The following is a 26,947-nucleotide window of genomic DNA, read 5'->3' on the forward strand; positions in this document are numbered from 1 at the left end:
AAGCTGCTGTAAATAAAGTGAGAGTGCGCACGCAGACAACATGTCTGTGCAGAATAAATGTGGAATGAGATGAGCCAATTTGAAAAATAGGCACAAAAAGCTTTACAGCGAGGAAAGTGTTCACGATGCTTTCTTACCATAATGCAACGCCGTCTGTCCTTCATCGTCCTGTAAAAAGCCAAAAACAAGTGTTTAATTCAAAGGACCTGTGACACAGCAAAAACAAGACTTCACTGAGTGCACATTCAAACAATATCCACTTAACACAGAAATACTGCCAGCAGTTGCTGTGAGTAAGTTGTGAGCTGTCACTTTGTCCAGACTTCAAGAGGGAAACTCGCACCTGATTGAATACAAATTAAACATTTTTTGTGGACAAAGGGTGCCGTGTTTATGTTTGCCTGGACCGAAGGGGAATTATAAGATGATGAGATATTGATTTGAGAAACATGCGACCTGAAAAATCTAAACTTTCAGCTTGCAGGTCGTTTCCAGCTCTGGTTAACCTGAAACCTAAAGCTCAGATTAAAGGGGAGCCATCACCCCCTTCAATCATAGCTGCCCATCCAGCATCAACCCGAAGCCAAACCCATCACCGAAAGGTTGAATCTGTTCATCTGGATGTTTTCAGTGGGCGTCTCAGCTGACAGCAGGCTTCCAACCTTAGTTGTAATGTTTATGTGACCATTACGAAAACGATGCATCAATACTGGATTTACAAAGTCTGAGTGGAAGAAAGGGAACATTTCTCACTCACGTTGATGCTAACTTGGAAATTATTTTTTATAATTCGCAGACTATTGTGTGGCTTGTTTGAAGTGTTAATTAATAAGTCAAAGCTCATACAAATCAAACTATATGGACAAGACACAGGCCGGAGCCGTTAACACTGGAGTTTAGGTGTTCTGTCATTTTGCCACAGGTGTATTTAAACAAAAAGCAACTCACCGTGCAGCCTTTAAACATTTGGTTTATTCTAAAGAGCTCGCTGAATTTAAGTGTAGCACTCCCCCCCTACATTCAAGTTAGTTTGTGAATATCTAGGAGGTACGAAATGTCACAACCAACTAACTGCATTTAGGAACCACAGCCGCTCAGACACAAAGTGCACACATTTAAAACAAAAAACTCAAATGATGCACAAAAACTATTTGCTAGGAGCTCCGTGACACGTTTCCACACCAAAGCCGCTCCTGCAGGTATAAAGTGTAGATGTCCCAGCACCTTCATCCATAGTATGGATTTTAACAGGTCAAGGTCTATTAACACTGGACTTTGGCTACATTTACATACATTGCATTTCACCCTTTCATGGCTACTTTGTTACTCAGCCCCAACCAAATATATCTTTAAAAGATGAGCCAGAAACATGCATTTAAAAAAATAAATAAATGTATATCCATCTCATCTGTAAGTGACCGTGTTTAACCTATAACATCAAGTGCATCATATCTGATACACGAGTTTGTGACCTCAACATCTGTGTGATCCGAGTGTACGCTCTTTGAACAGATGATCCTTGTGGTCAAAGGGTCAGCGGCAGCGATATGATATCTTGTATGAAGTGTTAGACTGAGGACAGCGATGGGGAAACTGCGTCCTTGCGTGTCTGTAGATATAAAAGACAGTTCTGACAGGCACCATCACCAGGAGATTCAGTTTTTAAAATCACTGCTCCAGCCTGCTTTTGCACCTCCGTGGTAATAAACTGTGGCCTTAGAACAAGAGCAGCAGTTGAACCAAGTGGAATCATTTCAAAGAAGATTAAAACTAAGGAGGCTCTTGTAGCTCACATGTCACTGCAGTCACAAAAGTTCCAAACTATTGTAAAATTATTCATTAGTCTTTCCTGTTTTGTTACCTCCTGTCACACCAAGCCACACCTCCCTCATTTCATTTCCTTACTTCACCCATCATCCTCGCCTCGCCCCCGTTCGTTCCTCTCGTCTCTTCTTCAGACTTAATCCCTCTCCTCTACAATCCCTCATTTCCCTTCCTTCCCTTTCCCGTCTGCCTTCTCCTGCTGAAACCAGTGCAGAGTGATCCTATTGTTGTGTTTCTCTCCATCTCTCAGGGGCAGCACTTCAGGGACCTGCTGATTGGATTAGAGCTTTCTATTCCCTCTGGGTGGATCACAGAGAACAGATGCAAATCGCCACCAGCGTGGAAAGCGTGCAGCGGTTAACCCAAGACAACAATGCTGTCTGACTGAGAGTCAAATCACAACCTGTGATGTACTGCAGAAAACGTGTCAGCCTGACAGTCTGGAGAAGAGCAGGCCGACCTGTAGCAAAATAGCTGCATTTATATATGCGCGCATACGTCTAACAGCAAGAGGGTCACGTTTTAATCTTCTCGGCATTTTGTGTAAATAAGATAATGCTGCAACCAATTTTCCCTTTAGTTCACAACACAGACAAAGACTGAGCACAGTGGGAGAGCGGCAGATGTTTACAGCCAGGGCCAAGTGAAAGACCACGCCGCACATAAATACAGTTATAATTAAAGTGTAACGGCTTTAAGCTCTAATCTGCCTCCAGCGCTAATCTGCAGTTTGTTGTTCGGCAGCATAAAAGGACGCGTGTGCGCTCGTAAGTGAAAATATGTGACTGATAAAACACAGGCCAACAAACCTAACAATACACAGATGAGCACGCCAGCGCACGTGTGCAGCCTACATGCCTCTTGCATGTTCATGTGAGGGGGTCAGCGGCCTGTCCTCTCAGCGTTCCCTAATGCTCCCGGATCCAGGACGGAGGCTTGATGGAATCACAGGAAATTGGATTGTCTTCCATTTGCTTTGGAAGCAGCCAGGAAGAGACACTCCTTCCCCCCCACAATACCTGCAGCTAGCACGCCCCCCTCCCACCTCACTCGTGCACCCAAGTTCCCATCCCATTATGAAGGCATGTTGCACCAAACCTCTGCTCTTACATGTCATCCAAAGTTTCCCCTTGCGATGCAGAAACGCTGGGCTGTATGTCAGCAGAGTGCTCAATAAAGCAGCTGCTTGCACAATGGCAGCAGGAGAGCTCCAGCACTGTGTAGTGCATCACCCTAATGGGGTGGAGCAATGCGTTTAGGAGCCGCATGGGTAGGGATTGATCTATCAGTACACTTGCAATTTTGGTGAATTTCAGTCACACCAATCTATCATTTCTAACACACAAATGATGTGAAGCAAGATTGATGAGAGGAGGAGTGAATTAAGGAAATACAGAGATGCAGCATGTAGTCATACTTTTAAAAAGATCAAAAATAGTGTAACTATTCCAAAAGTGGTCAAAAGTGGGGAAAGAAGAAGAAGAAAAATCAGATATATTTCATTCTTTCATGTCTGTCATAAAGTACCAGCCACTCCTAAAAATATCAGCACAGGATTGTCAAAACAACTCAAAGTCAAAAAGGGAACAAATAAAAGTCTGTAGCTCCGTTTATCTGCAGAGAAGGGGACGGTCAAACATGTTGAGTTCATTTCTGTAAAACGATTTAACTTGTTTTCGTCAATGGATGCTGCAAAACATTCAACCAAAGCTAAACTTCACTCCAGGATTAAGAGGAGGGGATCTGGGACATGTCCGAGGTGGAAACTCAGCTCAGCCGGGGAAACGAATGGAACTGCCGAGTCCCTGCGCCATTTATCTTATATTTAAAACAACAACAAATAAAACAGCATCTCTAAAATACTGATGCATATTATTAGCACACAATGCCTTTGGTCACTTACATAAATCCTCATGAAGACAAAACAAAACACCATTTAGCACTATATCAGAGTTTGGTTCTTTTAATGTGAGCAGAGTTAGTTTTAAAAGGAAAAACGTCTGAAGTGGAAACGGCTTAAATTCTTGAGCCAATGCGGACATGTCAGGCTGCTGCTCTTTTAAAGGCCAGAGGACTCGATATGCCAGCGGAGAGATTGGAGACCATTTCTCCTTCAGCTCTCTGTTCTAATCTCATTTTTCTGCATCTCAGTAAACTTTCTTTGGGCTTTTCTTCCTCCGTTTCTCCGCCTCCTCCTTTTCTCCCCCTACTGTCCCTGACAGCAACATTAAACAAGTAGGGAAAAATGAAGAAGCAATTATGATTTATGATCAATGCATGCAGCAGCAGCTGCTGACTTTTATAATGACAGTGGTTGGGGAGGGAGATGGAGTGGATGAATGTGTGTGTGTGTGTGTGTGTGTGTGTGTGTGTGTGTGTGTGTGTGTGTGTGTGTGTGTATTGGTCTCCAGGGTGTGTGTGGGGTAGATGAGGGGTGAATCGATAGGCGGCTGGGATCATTGGTATGCAGATTCCAGCAGATAGCATTATGATGAGCAGGTGCCATCAATCAGAAAGAAGAGCCCAGACTGAGAAGCTGATCCTCCTTCAGCAGGTCCCATCTAAGACTAGAGCAGCTACTGTGCCACCAAAACCTTGGACAACTTAAATGCACAATATATAAATCATATCAACCAGCAGAAAGCCATTTACCAAAACACATATGCAATCAGCACTCAGTGTCCTGGGCACTGTGCATCGCTTCTACCCTTCAAGCCAAATCTATTCAAAGACTGATTCTTTACACAATAAAGGGATTGATGTGCAAAACCTCTGATAAGTGGTCTGCTCCAAAAACAAGACGGAAAAGCAAAACTGCCGTGCAGTGCAAAGTTACGCAGATTAACAGCTAAATATACGTATGCTGATATTTATACTTTGATTTATCACCAGTTTGTGTTCTATCCAAATGAAATTTAACAGATTTGTGACGAATAATGAGCGACAAAAACAGACAAACAGCAGAAACTAGAAACTAAAACATGCTTTAGAGCAATATAAAGATGAGCATCATTGGATCCCTTAAATGTTTTGCTGTCTTTACCTCACATTAAAATATCCATAAATTAAGTGAAGCTGAAGACGTTACACAGCCGTGTGGCTGCTTTGGCCTTTGTTTGCTGCCGATGCTTCTGTGGACGTTTTTCCTGACATGTGCACTGGGAAGGCCCCCAGTTAAAAGGATCTGCAGACCAGGCCCAGCCTTAATTGAATCTGGGTCTCCTCTCCGAGCTGGGAGAGGTAACCTTGCCATTCAGTGTGTGAGCACCGCCGCCCACGGTCAAATTAGCCCCAACACCAAACTCCCTGCCCTTCACACCTTCTGCGAGTGTCCTTCAGCTTCCTGGGTTTCCCCATCTCTGTCACTTCTATATGTGCTATCACACCAAGCAGCTAAACCTAAAGACATAAAAAAGGCAGCGTAGATATTAAATGAGTTAAAGGGTTTCAGTGTGTCTGTAGCTCTATGTGCAGTTTCAGCATTAAAGAACTTTAACAGTCATTTTCCTTCCTCTCTGCTACAGAGAAAGGCAAGAAGTCTTTTCACCAAATCTCCATCTCTTCACCCACGTCTTCCCCTCCACACGTCTCGCCCCGCCTATGTCGCAAAGCTTGCTTGTTCCCATGGGACACCTTAGCCTCCATTAAAGCCATCAGAGAAGGAAGATGGGGTTGAGGCTGAGAACTAACATCGGCCGAGGCCCTCCTGCGGCTCATCGATGATGTTTAAAAAGAAATATATGAAATAAATAAATACATAAAAGAGTGTAATATGAAAATCAATGGGCAAGCAGTGGGGGCTCTGGCCTGGCATTTGGAGTGAGGGACTCATAAAGCTGAGTACTGCAGGAGACTGATGGAAGGCAAAACACTTACTTTGTTTATTCTCTCTCCTCACCCCATCCCCTCCCCTCGCTGTCTGTATCCAGCTCTCACTCCCTCACTCTCCTCTCCCCCTCTGTCTGCAACAGTCGAGGACAGCTTTAATGCTCCTGACAATTTATGTGGACGGTTAAGAACGATGGAAATCAAATAGTTGAGTGTAGGCAAGGCCCAGTGAGTGGCCAATAAGAAAGAAACAACAGCTGATGATGGCAAAGAGGACCGTTACCTGCTGGAATGGCTCTTTAGGCTGGACCATTACTGTCAAGCAGCTGGCTCTTTTCTGAGTGCTCATATTATAGATTCATAACTGTGTCGGTGTCTGATAGGCTCTTTTTAACAGCGCACTGCAACAGCTTTTATTTCATCGAGTCCGGCTAATGTGCAGCAAGCACCAAATGTGTATCCTATAACACCAGGTTACTGCGTGACTGCTAAGATGACAAGTGCTGTGTGACGGGAAACGATGCCCTGTGTGCATCCTTTACAGAGCCGTGCTGCGGTTCAGGCTGGCTTGAAAATGGCTAACATGTGTGAGTTTAGTTAATTATGGTAAAAGGACATCGTGGATTTACTTTATGCACAAAAAGACAACACTTGAGTAACATCCCAGAGTCATATTTATATCTTCATAATCAGGGCTATAGGGAAAGAAAAACCCCCAGCAGTAATGCATCCACTCATCCAGGGTCAGGTTGTGGGGGCAGCAGCCTAAGCAGCCCAGACCTTCCTTTCCCCAGCCACCTCCCCCAGCTCATTCGGGAGGGGGAAACCGCAGAGGCGTTCCCAGGACAGAGTGTGTCCCGGGTTTACCTCGAGTCCTCCTCCCTGTGTTATGTGCCTGGAACACCTCGCCAACTAGTCGTCCTACTCAGACTCTCTGCCCTCTCTCTAAGACAGAGGCCACAGGCGAGTGTAGGGATGCAGACAGACCAGTAAAGTCAACAGCTCTGCTTTTACACTCAGCTTTCTTCACTACAGCTGACCAGTACAACGCCCATATTGCAGATGCAGCCCCAGTCTGCCCCATCAGATTGTTGGGAAAAAAAGATCTGAGATATTTTAACTCCTCCACTTGGGGCAACAACTTGTCCCTGACCCGGAGTTGGCAATCCCCCCGTTTTCCAGCTGAGAACCATGGCAACAGTGGAAGTCTTTAGCAGATCTGATAAACCTGGGTGCTGGTGTCCCATTAAAGGTCAAGTTCAGTGCATCCAGTCTAAACATACCATCATTGTGCTGCAGCCCAAACCCACGAAGCAGCAGATTTACTCTCATTCTGTCTTAAATCTACCTTCTTGCTTTTTCCTTACTACTCGTCATGCCCATTGGCTCTTGTATAGTAATAAAAAAACTAAGCATTTCCATTTTGTCTTATCCAGCAATACAACTACTTGGAAGTTCTGCTACACTGAAAATACTGTATAGTGGTGCCCTCGAGCAATCATGCTGACTGAACTGCGACTTTGCCAAAAACAGCCCAATACACTCAGTAATGTGCAAGACAAATATTGGCAGTATGGCGAACCCTCCAACAGGTCAGTGTTGCATCACATTATCAGACCTCACTAGTGTCCATCTCGCATCTTTGTTTACTCTGCCCACTTTCTGCCTTCACCTTATCGTGTTATCCATTTTCATTCCATTGATTTTTTCCTCTCCTTACCTTTCCCACCTTGGTGCATTTTCTTAATTATCCTATACATTCTGGAGGATGGGTTGCACAATTATATGCACAGAAACGCATGCACACGCGCGCACACAATTATGACAAATATTGCTGGATATTTGTTATGACTGGGCTGACTGAGCCATTAGTTATAGGAGGCAGTGCTGGGAAAGGGGAGGGACACAAACGTGTAATAATACCTCCACCATAGAATTTCAATCAGCCCGCCATGGCGTGTGTGAGCGCATTCGCCGCTTTGATCACACGAGCAGCCGACACCACAGCAGAGGACTCTGCTGCTGTAGAGCGGCACCACATCCATAAGGAGGTTTATGTTTTTGCTAATTCAGTGGGAGATTTAATATTGATGCAGGTTTGATGTGCTTTAGTGAAAAATTCAAATTAAATGTTTTTCAGATGTGCCGCTTGATTTGTGAAGCAGGGAATTGGCACAAACCAAAAATATTTCTATTGTGAAGAAAAAGCAGTCATGCACTTCTCAGTAAGCACTGTAATTTTTATTTATGCTCCATTTTGACCTTTTATAGTTTTAAATTAATTAAACATGCAGCACATCCACAGCAAGTCGGGATTATTAAACCAAGAAGCAAAATGACCGTTTCCTGGATTTTGTAGATCTTTGTCACTACTCCTATAAACTTATTAGAATAAAGTGTAAAAGGCCGATGTTCTGGGGTCCACCTCCTCAAAAGTGAGACTTTGCAGGTTACGTAAAATGCATTCGCTCTTTAAATTCAAAAGCGTTTAGATCAGGGACCGGGCACAGACTCAAATCTAGGCAACTGGACGGCTTCGGAAAATTATGTTAGAGAATTTATGAAGGAAAAATTATGAACGCTAAAAGATGAGTGATAAATGCAGTAGGTTTTGGGAGGTACAGGGGAGAAAAGAAATAACTGGAATAATCTCATAATGAACACATCAGTTGCAACTAGTTTTGAAGCCTCCAACCTGTGGATTTACTCCAACGCAGTGCCAACATTTGGCATTGTGTGTGGGTGTGTATAAATAAATAACTGACTCATTTTCGTTGCATTATCATTTTCACTTTTTTGACAAAGCTTTAGGTTACTGTCATAACTCCGAAGCATGAGTGAATATTTGGCTACAGGCTAATGGACCCTTGTGTATTTGCAGAAGCACGTCTACATTACGACCCGAATATCATCTGCATCAGGGCCCTTCACCTGTATGTTAAGACAGGCTTATTAAAGCTGGGTGTGTGGATTAGTTAAGATTACACTGGCTTAACAAAGATGCATGACATAACTAAACATTTGGTTTTTCCAGTTGGGGCATTTATGAACTGACAGGAGATGAGCAGTGTAGTGTGGCCTGCACCTCTTGAATAAATGGCTTAAGATGAGAAGCCAACACATTCTAAAAGCTAATGTCTACATGCTAATAGCTTTAGATTAGAACAAATGCACAAAGTGCTAATGTGGAAAATCTTCAAAGATTATTTACAGTTCTTTGCTGATCTACGCAGACATTCAGCAAAGTCGAGGTGTGCCATGGAGACAAATTCACCGTTTGGCCTCAATAAATAAATCAACATCCACCTCAGTTTAAGTCCACCCACTCCACTCACTACAATATCAAATCAATGCATCCTTGGAGAGACCATGTCATTACAAATCAGCTATACAGACTTGAAGCCACAGTGTGCCCTTTCCAGTTTTACACGAGCGGCGTGCTCTGCCCAGTTCTTGGAATATAAAAAAGTTAGATAAAAGGTAAATAAAATAAAACGTCTCAAAGGCCAAACTTCTCTCACACGAGACATCTGCAGGTCCCACGTGCAGGCTGCGTGCATGCGACTTGTGTGCACTCCAGCCACCAATTGTAGGCCACCCAGTCAGATATTTATTACTATTGATCTCGCTGGTCCTGGCTGAAGACTTTTGTTCTGCTGGCTCAAGGCTCTGACCTCAATTAAGTTATGAATTTCTATCCGATAGACTGATAGACTGGGAGTGCTTGGGCCCTGCCGTGGCCACGCTACCACGCTGGTTTAATTAGAATTAGCGGTGCTGCGAGTCGCCCTCACTGCCTCATGGATCATGTTGTTTTAATATAAAGTAGAGGCGGAGGCAGAGAGGGATGGAGTGAAGGGGATGGTGGCATTGGCTGGGGGGGAGGGGAGAGTGATGAGGTGAGGGGAAAAGAGAGGCAGAGGGACAGGCAAAAAGCAAGTGAAAGAATGCGAGATGCAGTCATGGTGCTTAAAACTTTGGCTGCATTTTTCCTCCCATCACCTAAACTTAATGCTCACTTCCTGTTGCGCATTGAGGGCCCGTTGGGTTCACCTGCATGTCACCTGTCTGTCCTCTTTGTTAAACTAATCCTCCCAGTGTCACCTACGCTCTTAGTAATCCCAGTCTAAGGCCGACATTGTGAAAGTCTACCCCGACCATTCCTGCTAGTCTGGACCTAAGCCGTACCTTCTTAACTCCTCCTCCACGACTGAGTACACCTTTTATAAATGTGTTTCCGTAGCAACCCAAAGGGTTGCTGGGAAGATTAAAGTGTTTGGGATTTCCACCTTAAAAAAAAAACAAAAGTTGTCTGTGTGTGGGCGATGAGGCTTAGCCGTGGGTTTGAGATTACAGCATCTGGACAGCGAATGACCACACGTGGGGCCGTGTGGGACAAATTCCCAAACTTCAAGGTGAACAAAAAGAAGAATTACCAAAGTCTTGATTGGGAACAATGTAACTGAATATCTGAAACTTGTCTTGCTTTGATTTATTTTTTCCAGATTAAAACTGAAGGAACCAAACTGAATCAATGAGGTAATATTAGAGAGAGAACAGTGTTGTGGTAAAACAGTGAACGGTTACTGATGATTTCTGTTGAACCTTTTAAAATACAAACCAGTCGGCTGACTGAAATGTTAAACCAGCCTGTGCTCAGATTTATTTTGACAACGCTTGTGCGTTTGTGTTTAAACGTGTATTCATACGCAGCAGCTGTAGAAGTACTTTTATTCTCTTTTATTCATCAAAAGACTATTTTAACACCTACAACTGGCAAGTATCAATTTTAGAACCAAGATCACGTAGGACCATTTTTCCCTTTCTCCCCATGGAGTAAGAAAGTCAAATCAGTTGGCATATAATCAAATCTGAAATAAAATATTTTAGTAAGGGACAAGATTGTTGACTATGGAGACTTTCTGGTATTCACGTGTTCTTTGAGCAGACTTTGGTTGACCAAAAGAGGGAACTGCAATCCCAGACCTCATGGCTACAGTTTGCTTTTTATTTATTTTACATTTAGAGACCAATGCACCGGGCGGGACGTCTCTGAACAACTAATCCACAAAGGGTCAAGTCAGCAGACTCGCCGCTAGCTTTCCAGATTGGTAATATGTTCTTTAATTGACAAAAAAATGATTGATTCCAGTTTTTATCAAAGCATAATTCAGGTATTTGTAATACTAATTATATTTAACCTCCAAGGACCTGCGTCCACATATGTGGACCTCACATTTTGGGTTGTCTAGAACAAAATAGAACAGTGGCAGCATGATGTCCTTAGTGGGTATCAGGCCCAAAATGTTGTATCGAAATTTAAAGCGAATGTCCTCATGTGTGGATCTTTTTCCTCAGAAACAAAAATCAAACGCACAGATTTACTCTGATTCTTCGTGGTTGTTTTTACATTCATCAGGTCCCACTCAGCCCAAATGCAAAGAGAAATTAAAAATGCTGCCATGAAAGACTTCGGAGGTTAAACAAATTTACAATGAATTTTCTCCTGTTTGGATCAATTTATCCCACTGTTGGGATGTAATGAAAGTCCTAAACTGCAATTTGCTAAATACTTATTTACCACCTTAGTATTTATATTAAAGTCTTTATTTCTCCTATTAAAATGCATTTGTCTTGCCACCAGTTGGTCTCGCTTGCTCCACTTGCTCTGGGTGTATTAGTCGAGGGATGCTGTGGAGGAGGAGCAGCGGGTTTTACTGCACCATAACCTGATCTACAGTTAGCAGGTGGCAGATCTGTGTATTCAAACACAGACAGCTACCTATTGTGGTCCCTCCCTGCCTTGATCCTGGATTAACTATCAAACGAGCCCTTAATGCAGGTTACCAGGGTTTGGGAACAATTCACTAAAACAATCAGTTGATTAATTTCAAACGATTTCCCCTCTTCTGCCAAGCAAATGATAATACTTTTGTTTTTAACTCCAAGCCCCCCTCCCCTTTTTTAATCAACAAATTAAGCATAAATCATGTTTGATCTTTATTTACTGGTTGCTCGGCAGTTGGTAGAGGTCGAGAAAGATTACTGGGCGCACTAATAGGCTACAAACAACCCAAACATGCCTCCGTTGCCCCTCGTGAACAACCTCTCACATTTCTTTTGTATTAAAAACACCCAAAACAAAGCAAAAATGAACCATTAAAACTACGTGTTACGTTTTCCATATTACCTCAGTGCAACAAAAATCATTCCCTTACTTTCTCCCCTCCTGAGTAAAGCCCACGACCAACTAACAAAAGGATGTTCCAGCATGTTCTAATGGGAGGCATATTATTCTGTAAGCTTCACAAAGGGAGATAATTTGGCATTGCAACACAGTGGCATGATTTAGCCGACTATATTTTCTCTGAGCCACCTCTTTGTCACCTCATAAATTTGCTTCCAGCAGCTCTGACACTGAGGTCCAGTTTCTTAATATTCAGCCTCCTGCACAGACGTGCTGCAGTACCTGAGAGGTGAGCAGGTGGAACATTCCCGGTGGCCTGAATACATGAATTCAGGCGAGTTTGCGATTGTGCCGAGATACAACATCCTGCCTCTGAAATATGTTTGTTTCTATACCCATCTTTCCACAAAGTCGATTTTAAAGACTGAATGTGATCACTTTGAGTCATTCACTAATGCCATCTTCATTCCGTTTGATTCAGGAGGAAGAAGGAAACAAATAAAACATGAAATAAATTCAGCGTGCCCAAATTTAGCCGATCCATTAGGACGACCTGGGCAGAGATTGAGGTTTCCCCAGTTTGACTGCTGAAGCGTCTTCTCACTTAGATGTATTATTTTAAAGATGGATACATGACTGTTTTATTTATAAAAAACAAGCTTCCATCTATACATCAATCCTCTTCTGCTGTCATTATCCTGATATGCAGTAAATCATCAGTGAAGTGTTTTGCAGTTATCCTGCTGTTAAGTCTTTTATGAGCCATTTGACACAAATCTACCACCTCCCTGCGAGCATTCGAAACAAAAGAGCCACGCATGACCACAAAAGAGAAAGTCATTTGTGAAATGTCCTGATTATGTGGGTTGTGCAACGTAAAACAATTTGCCTGATTACTTCCAATTGATTCGTCCTTACAGTTAAAACCTCAGCGCGGGCTGTTGCACTGCACTGTGTCATGCCGCCGTGCAGGGGAACAGGAGTAATTTCTCCGATGTGCAGCTGAGCCAGCTTACCAAAGCTAAAGCCTCCTGGATGCTACTAAACCTCAGGGAGCCTAAACACTAGGCTAGCTACCAGCTAACTCAGTCTGCTAAAACCCTGAGGGATTTGTCTGTGGCACAAAGTGAATTAAAGGTGACCTTCTGAAAAGGATGGAGAGAAAAAGAAAGAGGGGAGTGGGGATGCAGGAGATGTCACCATTTTCTTTTAGTTTACTTGTCCATGTACAAACGAGTAGCCATGTCCTCATCCCACACAATGTCAAATTCTCTACATTATGACCACATGTTGTGTACAAGTCAACATAGAAATGCATTAGATCTGAGGTCATCCTGCAGTTTCTGCAGAGCTGTTTAATAAACCTCCCACAGTGCGTTTGCTAACCAAGCTTTATTATTGTCAGTAACTCAGGTTCATTTCTTTAATGTTAAAACGACTCCTGTGATGATGATGATGATGGCATGAAGACTAGTCTAATATTAAATGATCACAAAGATTCAGAACTTGAGCGTGAAGTAGAATTCTCACATCACATAGTAACTGTGGTGATGTTTAGGCAGCATTTGACTTTGAAGGAGATTTTTACTATCAAGACACTTTCTTTAGAATACATAAAGGAAGAGTGTTACTCGCCTGAATGTTGATTTCTGCTTTGTGCTGTAGTAATAAAGACACCATCTCCTTGTGGCCTCTGTCACAGGCCCAGTGCAGGAGAGCCCGGCCCTGCAAAAATAAGAAATAATTGGTGTACGATAACATCAAAGACATGCAGGGATGACCAAACTTCCAAAGCCAAGATGTGTTTAAACTAGCGTGACGCTCTCAGTGTCGTGTCTGGTCAGACCAAATCAAGCAGGCTTGATACAAAGACACCTCGTCACCTCTCCTCCTTCTCTACCTCAAAGAAAAAAAAAAAATAAGCCAATCGAGCTTTACAACAGGTTATGAATGCCCATTCAGGAATCAGAGCCTTTGGACCGGTCCATAATGAGCAGAGTATAAAGTGATGAGACATGTGGACTCATACAAACACTTATATGCACAAACTTTTACGCGGTTGAAGCAAAGTCCAAAGACTTCAAGGCAAATTGCAGAATGCTGCAAAGGTTGATTGATGCGACGCTGTGCACAAAACATGAGTAGCCTCCCTTCTCTCCCTCCCTTTCTCACACTCATGCACCATCCTCTCCTTAGGTCCAAGATCCTGCTCTAATAAAACCACACAACCTCATTTTTCAGTGAGGCCAATTAGGTAAAGCTAACTCTCCAAGTCCAATTCTGTTGCTTAAATTATATTGATCACCACGGCTGCATGTTAAAATGGATACTTGTAAGCTGGGCTGGAATACCAATAAGTTGGCCTCTCTCTCCCGCTCTCAGGTGTGCTTCTGCTGACTGTTGCCCACATTTTCACTGAAGACCAAAGTGTGCAGGTTCCAGGGGGACATCACACAAACTCTGCAACTCCATAGGAGTATTTGTGCAGATCATCATGGCAGCACTGGATATTTATGGATATTTAAGTTCTGTCATAATCACAATATGAATATTTGAGTTAAATTGTGGCCAAAAGTCAAAATTACCATCAACAAAAAAACAAAACAATTAAATTTTAAATTTCATTACTTTTTCCCCAGAAACCTCAAAGCGATACCTTTGATCATGGCTAATATATTACTATTGAAGAAGGTAACCCGCTTTTGTGCTGGCGCTCTGCTCTGATAGGTCAAAGTGGGTTAAATTCCTGACCAGTGTGGAGACTGTAAGTGCACCTCTGCAAAAAATAAAAGACATTAGCAAAGGAACAAAAGGTTATTTTATCCTCTTAGTCCCAATAAACACCTATTGCATATTTGAGTACACAAACCACAGTATCCAAAACATTTACCCCACCGTCCCAGCAGTTAACACAGAGCTACACAAGATATTGAGATTCAGCTGCAGAGCTTGTGAAGGAGCCTTTAGTGTTTCCTAGAAGACAAATATGCTGTACGCTGGTTATTTGTGGAGAGCAGAGTAGAGCTTTTGTCCACTCAAACATGCTCTGAAGCATGCTCCCACTACAAGTATCTCCCAATGTAACACTACCTCTTAATGTGGTGAAAATCTAACTATAAATTACATTCTCAGCTCCCCGTTGCCACATAAAAAGTTCTCCAATTCCCGACATGCTGACTCAGACTCAACTGTAATTTAGATAAATACTGCTGGATGGAAAAAACAAAACTTGCTATTTTATATAAACACAACTATAATACGTTCACAGATGCAGCTTTTAAATATGGAGCTTTTTTATTATATTCAAAGCCATTCTTAATGCAGTCCGCTCTACATCTACAGATATTCTGGATCAGAACTGAAGCACAAACACCACATGTGATCTGTTGGGGTAATCGCCGTTTATTCATCCAAACTGTAAATAGTTGTCAGTTGGTTTGGTTCAACTATGATCTGAACGCGTTACATAAATAAAAACTAGGGGGGCATTTTTCTATCTAGTAATAAATTTTCACTGAATTTTATCAGAAAGGGAGAACATTCATGTCCCAACAGCTTCTGACAGGATGAGCTCGCCTCACACGTTCTAATGCATTTTTAAATTTCTGCCTTAGAGTCTGAGCTCTAAGGCACAGCTTTTGTTTGTTGGTTGCTACTAGAAATGTGTAACACAGGTGGGTATTTGATCACTGCCCCAAACAGTGAGTGCTGGGAAGACCGCCTTTCTGTCCCTGAGCCACAGATGCAAATGATCGCTCCTCGCCAATAGAAAACTTCACTACTGCCCTCTCCTGTCCAGCAAGCTGAATTACAGCTAAGAGGCCAACAATGGCTGGGACACAAAGCATTCTCACTGAGGTCCTTCAGCCATCTGGCCTTTGACTGTGAACTCACCAGCCGACTGCCTGTTTATCTGCATAGCGGCTGTGATGAAAGAGGCTGGGAGTGAGCCATTTGGCCTGGATGCTAACCAATCAAGGACAGATGAATGGAGTTCAGGGTCAATCCAGAAAACACCTCCTGATGCTAATAGCCGCTCATACAATTTACGCATTTCAGTCAGAGCAGCGATTCCCGCGTGTGGCCACAGATCACTGAAACCATTATGTAACGACGGCTGCGTGAGCTGCATGAGCTGTTCCCCCGGTGACCTGTATTTTTCATGATACGGGTCTGATCGCTTTTACCTTCCCCTCCCACACAAGGGGTCAGAGCCATGCAGCTGTTGCAGATTCAACAGATACGTCAGCCATACAATGAAGTTCTTCCTGACTCTGATTTTAATTTGCTACTATAGGCCTGTCCTCCTGCATTATGTATGAAAACTACAGTTCTGTCAAGTAACACTTTGTCAAGTCAATCATGCAACCAGTGGAGTGTGACTGAGCTTTGCAGATACCTCTTCATCCCGTATATTGACGTCCACGTTCTGGGAGGTGATGGCGTTGGTGATGTATTCGATGTTATTGTCTCTGCAGTAGTCAAAGATGTTCTTATCCTCTTCCCTGAGAACATGGGGGGGAAATGAACAGCTATCAGTTACCATAATATTTATAATTATTAAAATGGTTTTACTTTAACTGAGATTTCGGCAGGTTTCTGGAAACAAATGTTGCCCTTTAGCACCACAAACCAAAATCCATTCATTTTTTGGGAGGATTGAACTGAAACTATGTCTATGGGCAAAAAGCTTTTCATTAGCAGATTGTGTAGCTCATCATGCGGTCCTTCAAAATGGAAAGTGCAGGTACACCACACAAGCAACACGTTGTCACATTAGTGGTAATGGTAGCAGCTAGCATAGTGAAGCAACCACAGACGTAACAGATAACATCTCTCATAGAAAAGCAGCAGCCACGCGTCCCAGATCCCTCGGGAGCACCGGCGTATGACACATGCACACAGAGCCATCCCACCTCTAATTATCTCTCTGTGTCTCTAATCACCTCTTGGCATTGGGGACAGGAGTGCATGCTGGGAGAGAAGAGGGTGCAGTGGTGGAGGAGGGACATTGGGTGAGGGGGAGAGAAGGGGCAAAATCTCATTTAGAGCTTTACGCCTTCCCTTTCCTCTGCCCATGCCGGCCATTCAGATTAATTCAATTTAGTGCTCTATTGTTCGACAGGAAACCCTGCAAACCTGCCGCTTTACCGCTCCCACACAGTCAGTCATCCCCAAGGCAAATCCCCCACTTCCTGTTTCCGACGCCAGCGTGCTCTGCTGCACTGGGCCTCAAAAGTCCCAGAGCGCGAGCGCGCACACGGCATTTTGGGACATTTCACCTGCTGTACCTCCTGAGCTACAGCTGCCTCCGAGTTAGACCCAGTCAGGTATCGTCTTATACAACCAAAGCAGTCTTCTGTTAGAAATGTGAAGCAGATTTGGTTGAATTCAAGCACAAAAGCAACTTGAGTGTCAGAAACAATTTTTACGTTCAAAGTTGTCACATTTGGCACAGAGGAGATGACGAGCTCAGCGTTTTAAAGAACGAGGCAGCTGCCTGGACCGACCACACAGGAAACAGGACAGCAAACAAAGCTCCTCTCTTTGAGTTTCCTCACTATCGGACAGGTTTCGCACGTTTTACCATGAAATCGGGCAGCTAAAGACCGTTTAGCATCCAATCAGACTGATTCTGACATGTGTGCTCTCCTCTGTGGCGTCCTAAAATTCCAGGCTGCAGTTAATGTATGAAAACAGCCACAGTATCACAACCTTGATACCAGAGATCCAGCGCACACTAAAGATCCTGCACAGCAAACATCAGGGAGATAAATCTCACCTGCCATCAACACAATCTACGCTTCGAGTTCGTTCCCACTCCGACACAGCAAAACACAAAGGAAGTTGTATCTGCAGTTTGCTCTTTAATGCTCCTCTGCACTTCCTTTTCTTCCTCCCTTTCTCGTGCCCTTGCCTCCCATCACCTCCCTCTTCTCATCAGCCTTTGGTGAATTATGAATAACTCATTACACTTTTATCACAGACAGGTTATGTATGAGCACATTCATTTGCATAGTCCTGATTACCACTGCTATGTTTATTCATGAGACACCAAGCTGGGCTCCACCTACTTCCTTGTCTGATGGCCACGCTGACCCCAAATGTCCCTGATGTGTGGCCGCCATCCGTCTCCCCCGGCAACTAATCAATAGGGCGACTCATCAGTCTTTCGTCGATGGTCGACGGGGCTTGCTTGACATATATAAAGCACAAGCGACCCCTGCATGTGTGCATGCAGATCGCTAAAGGGTTAGATTGGGGTTATTAAAAATGTAAATAAGAAGCTCACGAAGGAAGGAAAGCACACAATTTTTCGTTTTGATCCTTTCCATTAACACTGAAAACACACACACGAACACACACACACACACACACACACACACACACACTATAAACAAACTAATGATTAATGTGGGTCCTATAAACGACATGACATCAACAGCGCCGCAAAGCATGCTGGGAAGGTCACAGGCTACTCTGTCATCACTGGGGTACCAATGGTTTTGTGTTTGTGTGTAAGAGTGTTACGTGCTCACATGTGTGTGTCCAGTCTGGTGTACTGGCAGATATGTCCTTCATCCATCAGGCTAAACTGGTCACAGTGGTGGAGAACACTCATCTACCTGGCCTGAGCTTCACTGATCAACACCATGGCCACACCATTCATCAAACAAACACACACATACACCTACACAATCTGTCACCACATTCCCTGCAGGGCCCTGGTCGATCCCCTCGACGAGGCCGAGTTCCACGGAAGTATGAGAAACTCGAATAACTCAGCTTCGGCTTCCAGCAGAGCGTTCGGACAACAAAGCCTCCATTGTTTATCCCAATCCTTTTTCAGGGTGGGGGAGAGAATTACAAGTGTAGCATTCAAAGGCTCCTCAATCACACAGTGATCAGCTCAGTAGTCCAGGGATATCGCTAATCAATCCTGCTTTTGTCGATGCACGCTCCACACACGTCTACAAACACACACGCGCTCCGAAGTCGAGATGAGCAGCGAGCAATGCAATTAACTGTCTGGTTAACAGGTGCTTAGCTGTTTAATATGGAGAGGATCCGCATGTTTCTGTGTGAGCACAAGGAAATTGAAATGCAGCAGAGCAGTGAGTGTGACAGTTCTGGCAGGTTGTGCAAGGACCTGGATGAAAACCTGCAGCGACGTATAGTGAAGACTGTATGTTTAGGCGTGCACAAGTGTGCAGATTTTTGCCTTCCTGGTTCCCACGGGAGGCATCGTTGCTATTGGATATCACCAAGAGGAGCGCTGTTCTGGGAACCCTGCTTCACCCTCCTCGCTCTGCTGTACCCGGGTCGTCTTCATCACCCCCACCCCGACGCAAAAAAATGAAAAAAATTCATCCATAATTAAAAAGGGGAGCCCGCCTCTTCCCAAGACCGTGCATACTAATCACATGCAGCCATTTATGATGAAAACCTGCAGGAATCACACATCTCATTTTCATCTCCAATAGAGCTCTTTTTCATTGAAATGAGGATGAGCTTTTTAAGCTTGAGCAGGTCTGCCAGGCAAGAGTAAATGGAGAATGTGTTTCATTAACATAAATCAGAACTGGATGACGTCTCTGGGCCTGAACTGCAGTTATGGTCTGTTGAATATAATCAAATACTGCATCAACAATGCCAGACTTAGACCGACCTGAGCATTAAATAGGCGGCGATTCACAATTGGAGGAAAAAGAGGAGTCTGTTCAAGCTTGTGTTAGGATGTCAGTAATTTCATTTCTGAGATATGCAGATACCTGATCATCTCTTCTTGGTATAGGGAACTGACTGCTGCACCGAAGCCTGTTCTCCTTTCCGCTCCTCGTCTTTCCTGTAACAACAGTGAGAAATGCAACATCAACAGTGAAGGCCACACGTGCTGGCTGAAGCCACACAACAATAAATGCAGTAAACCCAGAGCATGCATATTTGGTGCACATACACAAACACATATTTAACCACCTACATCACACTCATTTATTGGGTATTGCTGAAGGACATTTAGTTATCATTGGTGTGTTTACATATTTACAACAAATCTTAATTGACTTCTTTTTTGCTTGTTTTACCAGTGATGGTGGTCTGTTCAGCGGCAGAGATCTGCTGGTACCAAACAGCTGCTGTGAAAAGTAGCCAATTAAATACAGGTGTTTTGGAACATGTTGATTGGGACATACCAAGTGTTGCCACATCAGGGGGGTGGTTTCTGTTCATTTAAACTATTAAACTAACTCTTTGTTGTGCTTTTTGATATTAGATAGTGTGTCAGAGTTTGTTCTCCCCACGTGTCTAAATTGTGCTGATGAGCCAGCTGCTGTCTCTCAGCTCAGTGTTTGGTTTGTTTGTGATTATTAAAGCCCAACGCTTAACCAGCTCAGTTCCTCACATATGGTAGCAGCGGTGGGATCAGTCACCTCAGGACACAGGCCTTTTTCAACAAACCAGTTTTTTCTTTCTAACTTTGACTCCCTTCCTGTACTTCTTCTGAGACTTGCACTGTGGAGATAAGAGACTAGAATAGGTGAGGATCACACAGCTAGTGAAAAGCATGTGGAGACCTGAGCTTCTAATATGGCTGATGATGAGGGAGAAGATATCAAAGAGATAAAACTGAAGGAACTGGCTGGGAGCTTGCAAACCTTCATGGGACAGCATGTAGCAGCAACACTGAAATGCAGACTTGCACGTCGACCGACCCAGACCCACTGGAAGCTCCTGATGACGGAGATCACCGTCACAGGTCCAGCTACATCCCCACCAGAAGTTAACTTCAGAGTCAGGTCAGTAACTCTTCTGAGCCAATATTACAAACATAAACTGAAGATGGTATTGAGCATTTCCTTGTTACCTTTGGGAGAATTGCAGCTGCCTGGACATGATCACATTCAGACTGGTTCTTCTGCCTCATTCGTCTACCTATAATGTTAAGGCCCCAATGTGCCTCAGTTCATATGAATGTTTATCAACTTTCATTTTCAGTTTCCTTCATATTTATCCTGATTAGAACCTCGGGGAGCTTTCTGGGAGGGTAAAGGAGTTGTGTGGGGAAATGGATTCAGCCTAAAAGTGAAAGAGTGCAGTGACGTAATTACGGAACAATAGTTAGGAATGTTCTAATCCTAAAACAGCCGCTGAAGCTGCCATGCTTGCTGACGTCTTTGTGGAAACCCAAAGGAAGGGACAGCCACTGAGTAAGACTTTTGATGAGTATGTCTGCAGGCCAGTATCATCACACCATCGCATTGGATGCGTCGGAGACTTGGGGCAACTTGGGGTTCAGCATCTTTCCCAAGGATACTTTGGCATGCACACTGGAGCATCCAGGAATCTCACCATCAACCTTCCAATTGATAGATGAGCTCCTCTGCATCCTGAGCTACAGACACCCTGATAGGAATACCAATAAGTTACTATTGTTGCCATAAGGTCACACTAAGTCCAACAAAACTGACCCAAATGTGTTTTTAAAACAACAGAAATGTTGTTTGGGGGGCAATAAACCTCCAAAAAAACCCTGTTGTGCAGTCAGAGCTTTTGCCAAGCACCCAGCCTTCTCTAGCTTAGTTTACCAGCCTTGGGTTTCTTCTCCAGTGACAGAGGGATGGGCCCAATACAAACGTTTTGGGCCCATCGATTCTCTATAAAGCAGGCTCCTACCTCTAATCTTTGAGAAACTAAAGCTGGCAAACAGTTCAGATGGTGTAAATCTGAAACGACTCTTTGGGGGCTTCAGACATGACCTCACTGCTAATAAATGGCCAACAAAATGTGCAACAGTTTTAAATGCATCATGTCTTAATTTTGTGACTATTGTTAATCTTCTGTTTTCATGTGATCCCACATTACATTCAGCTCAGCCAAGACTTTATTACCCAGACTATTCTTTGTGGGCCAACCTTGACTCACAAAAGAGCCCACACAAATCTGATTTCAGAAAATAGGCAGAGTGGGGAGAACATGACAAGCGAAGCAAAACCGTGCGTGCACTTTTGGGACAACCTAATTCACTTCAGAAACTCGGAATATTCGCTGATGCACTGGCCCTGCTCCTCTGCAGTATAATGCAATATAAAGGCAGTGTCTGCTCAACAATTGAGACAGGAACAGAGGTCAAACTGTGGCTATTATTCTCTCCCCTGCTTCTCTGTCTATGCACTTCTACTTACACCATTTAACTGTGCTTCCAAAAGAATAGCTGCTGCCATGCTATGGCGCTTTGTTAACACTAATAGAATCAGGTTCTTTACAGGCAGGGTAGCGGTGCTTTTGCTGGGCCCACCCCTGGTATTGTGTGGCTTAGGGCAGAGTCAGCGAGTATTGCCCCACAGCTTGGTGGAAGAGAAACGTGTCAGGATGGGATACGTGGCTGACAGTGATGCTATTTGGGAGACACAAATGAATGGATGGGGGGGGGGAGCAGCAAAGTGAATGGAAGACTGGGAGGGGAAATGGGGGGAAAAAGAGCAAGAAGCACAGACTGCCTTTAAAAATGAATGCTTCAGTGTTCCTTTGCTTTGCAGCCAAGTTGTAGCTGTGCATATGTGACTGTGTGCCCATCCCTCTGTGTAAAGAGTGCACGCTCTCATGTTCACATGTGCTCTGTGTATCACGAACACGGCAAACCAGAGTCATGATGCGGTGTAAATGAGAACAGAACCAACGATCTGCATGTCTCAAACATATATTTTAGTCACAATCCAGTATAGAAAACATTGACATTTTTAAACTGAGTCATTCTTCTATTTTGTGTAAAATAAGAGCTCATTTTGAATCAGATGGCAGTAACATGCCTCAGAGTTTGAGGAGTGCAACATAAGACTGGAAAAGTGAGCAGTATTTAAAAGAAACAGCTGGAGGAACATTTTATTGCATGCCTGTGACCTTCAGGTGCACAAGTCTGTCATTAAAGTCACTGCATGGGCTCAGGAACAGTTACAGAAATAAAATGTTCACCATGTCATTCTCAAACGCAGGTCAGAGCTCTATCATACGAAGAACATGTGAACATGATCCAGCCGTCTTCTCCGGGCCAAAGGTCATTTAAAATTGTCTGAAACAAAGTGTAAAACTGTTTTGTGGTGAGATTGATCAAAACTTTATGGAAAACATGAACACGCTGTCCTCTGGACTAAAGAGGAGCAGGACCAAAATCCTGCATCTGTGATTGTAACGGGGGCATTTGTGCCTCTGGAACATGATCGTTTCAGGATTTCAGTACTGACGAGTGCTTTGAACATCTGGAAAGGCTGAAAGAAGCTCATCTAGAAGCTCCCATCCAGATGAGCTTCTTTCAGGGACGGCCGTGCGTATTTCTGGAAGATGATGCTGATCTAAGAAGAGTCCAGGTGCTGAAGAGGCCTGCCTGTAGTCAAGATGTTCATGAGATGAAGAATATGACAAAGACCCAGGACCGCTGAGCAGCTAGAATCTTATATCAGACACGAGTGAGACAAAGTGCACCAGCTGAGCAGACGCCTTTCAACCACAACCTGGGACCCTTTGCTGAGAGTCTTCCCCTGCTCGCTTTCCCCCTTTTTCTAGTCAACTCTTCACTGCTGAACTGTTTAAAAAAAGAAGCCAAAAAACAAACGAACAAACAAACAGAACGAAAGAATGGGACAACGTCCTCTCCCTAAAGTCCAGCAGCCGGTCTCCTCAGTTTGCAGATGTTTACACACTGTTGTTAAAAGAAGATATGTAATATATCTGTAGATATCAATATCTAACAGTGACTTTAATAGATTATCAGAGAGTGTAAACACTTCCCTTTGTGACTAAACTGTGACACTGGAGCTCACTCACTGCTGCTACAACCTTTATCATTCCAACTTTTAGATGATCTATAAAACAAAGTATAAAAATAAGTGTTTTATCAGTATGACGATTATACTCCATTACTGCAAATCATCCAAGGTTGGTGTTGAAACCTAATGTTGTCCCAAAGAGCAACCTGTTTATGGCACAGCTAAGAAAAGAGTGTGTAGAGATTAAACAGTCACTATACAATTTAGCACATCCCAACAGCCTTAATATGAACATTTAAATAATTACTATTCCAAAATATCAGCCACTGAGGAAACCTGCGCAAAATTTTCATTTTTCTTTCTAAATGTGCAGAAAATGAGCAGCAACACGGTTTCAACAAAATGACAATGTGACAGTGACACCTCCTGGTGAACACCAGGTACTTCACGGATGGTTCTGTTCTATATCTGTCATCCTTTTTGTCCTAATTTCAGACATCTTACCTTTAAAGGTCTGTTTTAGTTCATGTACATTTTCAGAATTTGTTATCAGGTGTATAAGGTCAGAAATGAACAAGAACCAGGAAGAAACAGAATGACATTGTCGTTCCTTATGTGGTAACTCAGAATTTTCTCTATGCATAAACATCACAGTGCACTTCTGATCCAGCAACACCCTCAGACAAACCTGGTTCACCCCCGAACACAAGCTAAACAGCGTAGTGTACCATGTGAGGAGTGCTCGGACCATAAGAGAAACAACACTCCACAGACGCATGGCACAACAAGAAAGCCGCCTCATAAGGACAAGACGCAGCTGTCCACCTTCTCTTGAAGGGGAAAGGACGCTCTTCAATGATGCCAATGTTCAGATTTTTCACAGATTATTTGAGAAAGGAGCCCATCTATGTCCACTGTGACTGACCCCTGGTGACAACGACCCACGCCTTTTTTTTCCACACCTGGGCTCACGGGATCACTACCACCTCCAAGAGGGCAGCCTCTTCTAGAGGTCAGACACCTGAAACTCTCAAATCTCTTGTTTTAGAACAGAAGAAGCCTCTTGGATGGGAGGGGAAACATCTTCAAGAAGCAAAGAGTTCAGTTGCCTTCTTTTCAAACACTTCAGACTACCGTGACCTGGATGACTGAGAAATTACAGACATTAGTCTATAACCAGAAAATGTGTAAAGTGACGAGAACCAGAAACTCTTTCTACATATATTCAAAAACAAGACCATAAAAGTCATAAGGAGCATGATGAATGGCAACACTGACATTCAACATTCTCTACTAAAGGACCATCTTCCATATAATCAAATTATTACTACGTAGAAAACTGTTGCAGTAAAAGCTGAGCTGAAAGCAAACGAACTGTTATAAATGTATAATTAATGTTTTATAATCTATTATAAGATCCATTGTAATAAAAATGTTAATTTGATCTCTTTATAACAGTCACAACATTAACCCACCTCTGCATCGGTTTAGAAGCAAAATGTGGATTAAAAATAAATTCTCAGGAATTACCTTCGTGCTGCCTTCAGGGTCTAAGATGTTGACACAGGAAATATACTCTTGCATTGCTTGTTCCTGATCCATGTCTCCAAGCTGCTTCCAGGCTTGCCTGTTATGATATCACAATTACCAAAGTAATCACTGTTAAAGCTTTTCACACGCCGTGAACGAAAACATGAAAACAGAAATATTAGATTCACTGACTTTGGGGGAATCATTTTAATACTTTGCAAGAGGATGGGCTGTTTGTGAACAGTGGTTTGTTTTAAGTAGCAGAAACATTTTTCTTCATCAAGCATCTGAACGTGGATCCCTGAGCCTGGTTCTGCCACAGGTTCCTGTTTAAAAGGGACTTTTTCCTTTCCAGTGTTGCCAAGTGCTCGTTCGTAGGGGGTCGTCTGATTGTTGGACTTTTCTTTTTATTATTGAAGGTTCTTTGCCTTACAATGAGGCGACTGGTGCCATTTAAGTAAAAGTGAATTGAATTGACTTACTTGACCTATAAGGCTTTAAAATATGTGCAAAGTGAAATCTGGGCTACTTACCATTTTCTTTGTCCTTCAAAGTCAAAGAAACCAGGTTTTGGTGTATTGCACTTCCCCACTTTGACCTATAGATACAAAATCACATTACATATCTGATTTAATGTCGCCTGCAGCTGTGAGCCTGACTCGATTAAATACCAGAGGAGTCACGTAAATGCTGAGATTCATGGCGTGTGGGGGTGTCCCGTCTAAAGCAGCGTGGTGCAACTACTTGAAGGCTCGAGTGTGGCCGACACACGCACAGTGACATTAATCGTACAATCACCTGTTTGTAGCGAGCGTACAGGTACAGCAGCTGGTCCCTGCTGGCCGTCTGTATCAAGTCTTTTACGCGGTCGGCGGCAGACTCGAACTCGCGCTCCAGCTCTTCTCCCTCCAGCCGGTCCCCCACCTCCATGGCGCTGCAGTCAAATTTACTCAAGCCCAAGTCCGAATCCGAGTCCGAGCCTGCTCCACCGAGGGGCTCTCCTGTGTCGGGCCGGGCTGGATCCGTACCTGAGCCCGTCGCGGTGTCCGGAGAGGACGACGGCGAACCAGAAGCCATTGTTATTATTGTTTATAGCGTCTCAAACGACGGGAGCCGCGGATCTCCGTGAGAAACGCGGAGAAGCGTACGGAGAGCAGCTGCCTGTTATTTATATTATGTCTGCAAAGTGTTTCAGCAAAGACTTGGATTTTAATCCGTTATCGTAGCAAATCCGCGACAGTCGGATCTATTTCTGCCGTTGGTCCGTGGCTGGTACTGTCAATTTAAAAGCGCCGGTAAAAAAAATCGCTGTTAGTAAGAAAGGTTCCGACTCTGGTGCGAGTAAACACGCGAACACGCGCTTTTCTGTATATTTGTTATGAATGATTAAACAAAAACTAAATATTGTCTAAATGAAAATAAAATGTTTGAGTTTTTTCTGGTTGCTGTGTACATGTCACGTTATCGTAGGTCAGCTGACACCGAATAATATATATTAGCTGGCTAACTTAAGCGCTAAAGTAGCTTGCAGTGGGTTTGTTGATGCTTTGGGTGTAAAAATGTTTCTTGAAATCTCCTCAAATAAAAAACTACGTAAAGTACAGCCATTAACCCATTTCTTTATATTTTGCTGGAAATTTGGAAATGGGTACAACAACCGATTAAACAAATCTGCAAAGATAAATCGAAATAAAGCCTATAAGGCAAAAACAAAGTCTGTTCCATTCTAATGACTTTGAAAGTCAATATTTGTTTTGAACACAGTTATTCCTCATAGCCCGAAATCTCTGTAGTAAGCTTTCTCGTCCTGTCTGTAAGG

General features: G+C 43.4%; 1 protein-coding gene across 1 annotated transcript in view; it reads right to left on the reverse strand.

Annotated features, from left to right (window-relative positions):
• The window catches only part of acbd6 (acyl-CoA binding domain containing 6), a 28,989-nt gene extending 2,592 nt beyond the window's left edge, over positions 1-26,397 (reverse strand). The window contains exons 1-7 of the mRNA XM_005747542.1: positions 25,927-26,397; positions 25,662-25,726; positions 25,129-25,225; positions 19,612-19,685; positions 16,239-16,344; positions 13,475-13,564; positions 138-168 (exon numbers count right to left, since the gene is read on the reverse strand). Coding sequence (XP_005747599.1) covers positions 138-168; positions 13,475-13,564; positions 16,239-16,344; positions 19,612-19,685; positions 25,129-25,225; positions 25,662-25,726; positions 25,927-26,205 — 742 coding nt within the window. The 5' untranslated portion in view covers positions 26,206-26,397. The remainder of the gene's footprint in view (positions 1-137; positions 169-13,474; positions 13,565-16,238; positions 16,345-19,611; positions 19,686-25,128; positions 25,226-25,661; positions 25,727-25,926) is intronic.
• Between the last annotated feature and the right edge of the window lie 550 nt (positions 26,398-26,947).

The sequence above is a fragment of the Pundamilia nyererei genome, unplaced genomic scaffold (genome assembly GCF_000239375.1).
Source record: "Pundamilia nyererei isolate P.nyererei 1_Seehausen unplaced genomic scaffold, PunNye1.0 scaffold00199, whole genome shotgun sequence".
NCBI classification, from domain to species: domain Eukaryota; kingdom Metazoa; phylum Chordata; class Actinopteri; order Cichliformes; family Cichlidae; genus Pundamilia; species Pundamilia nyererei.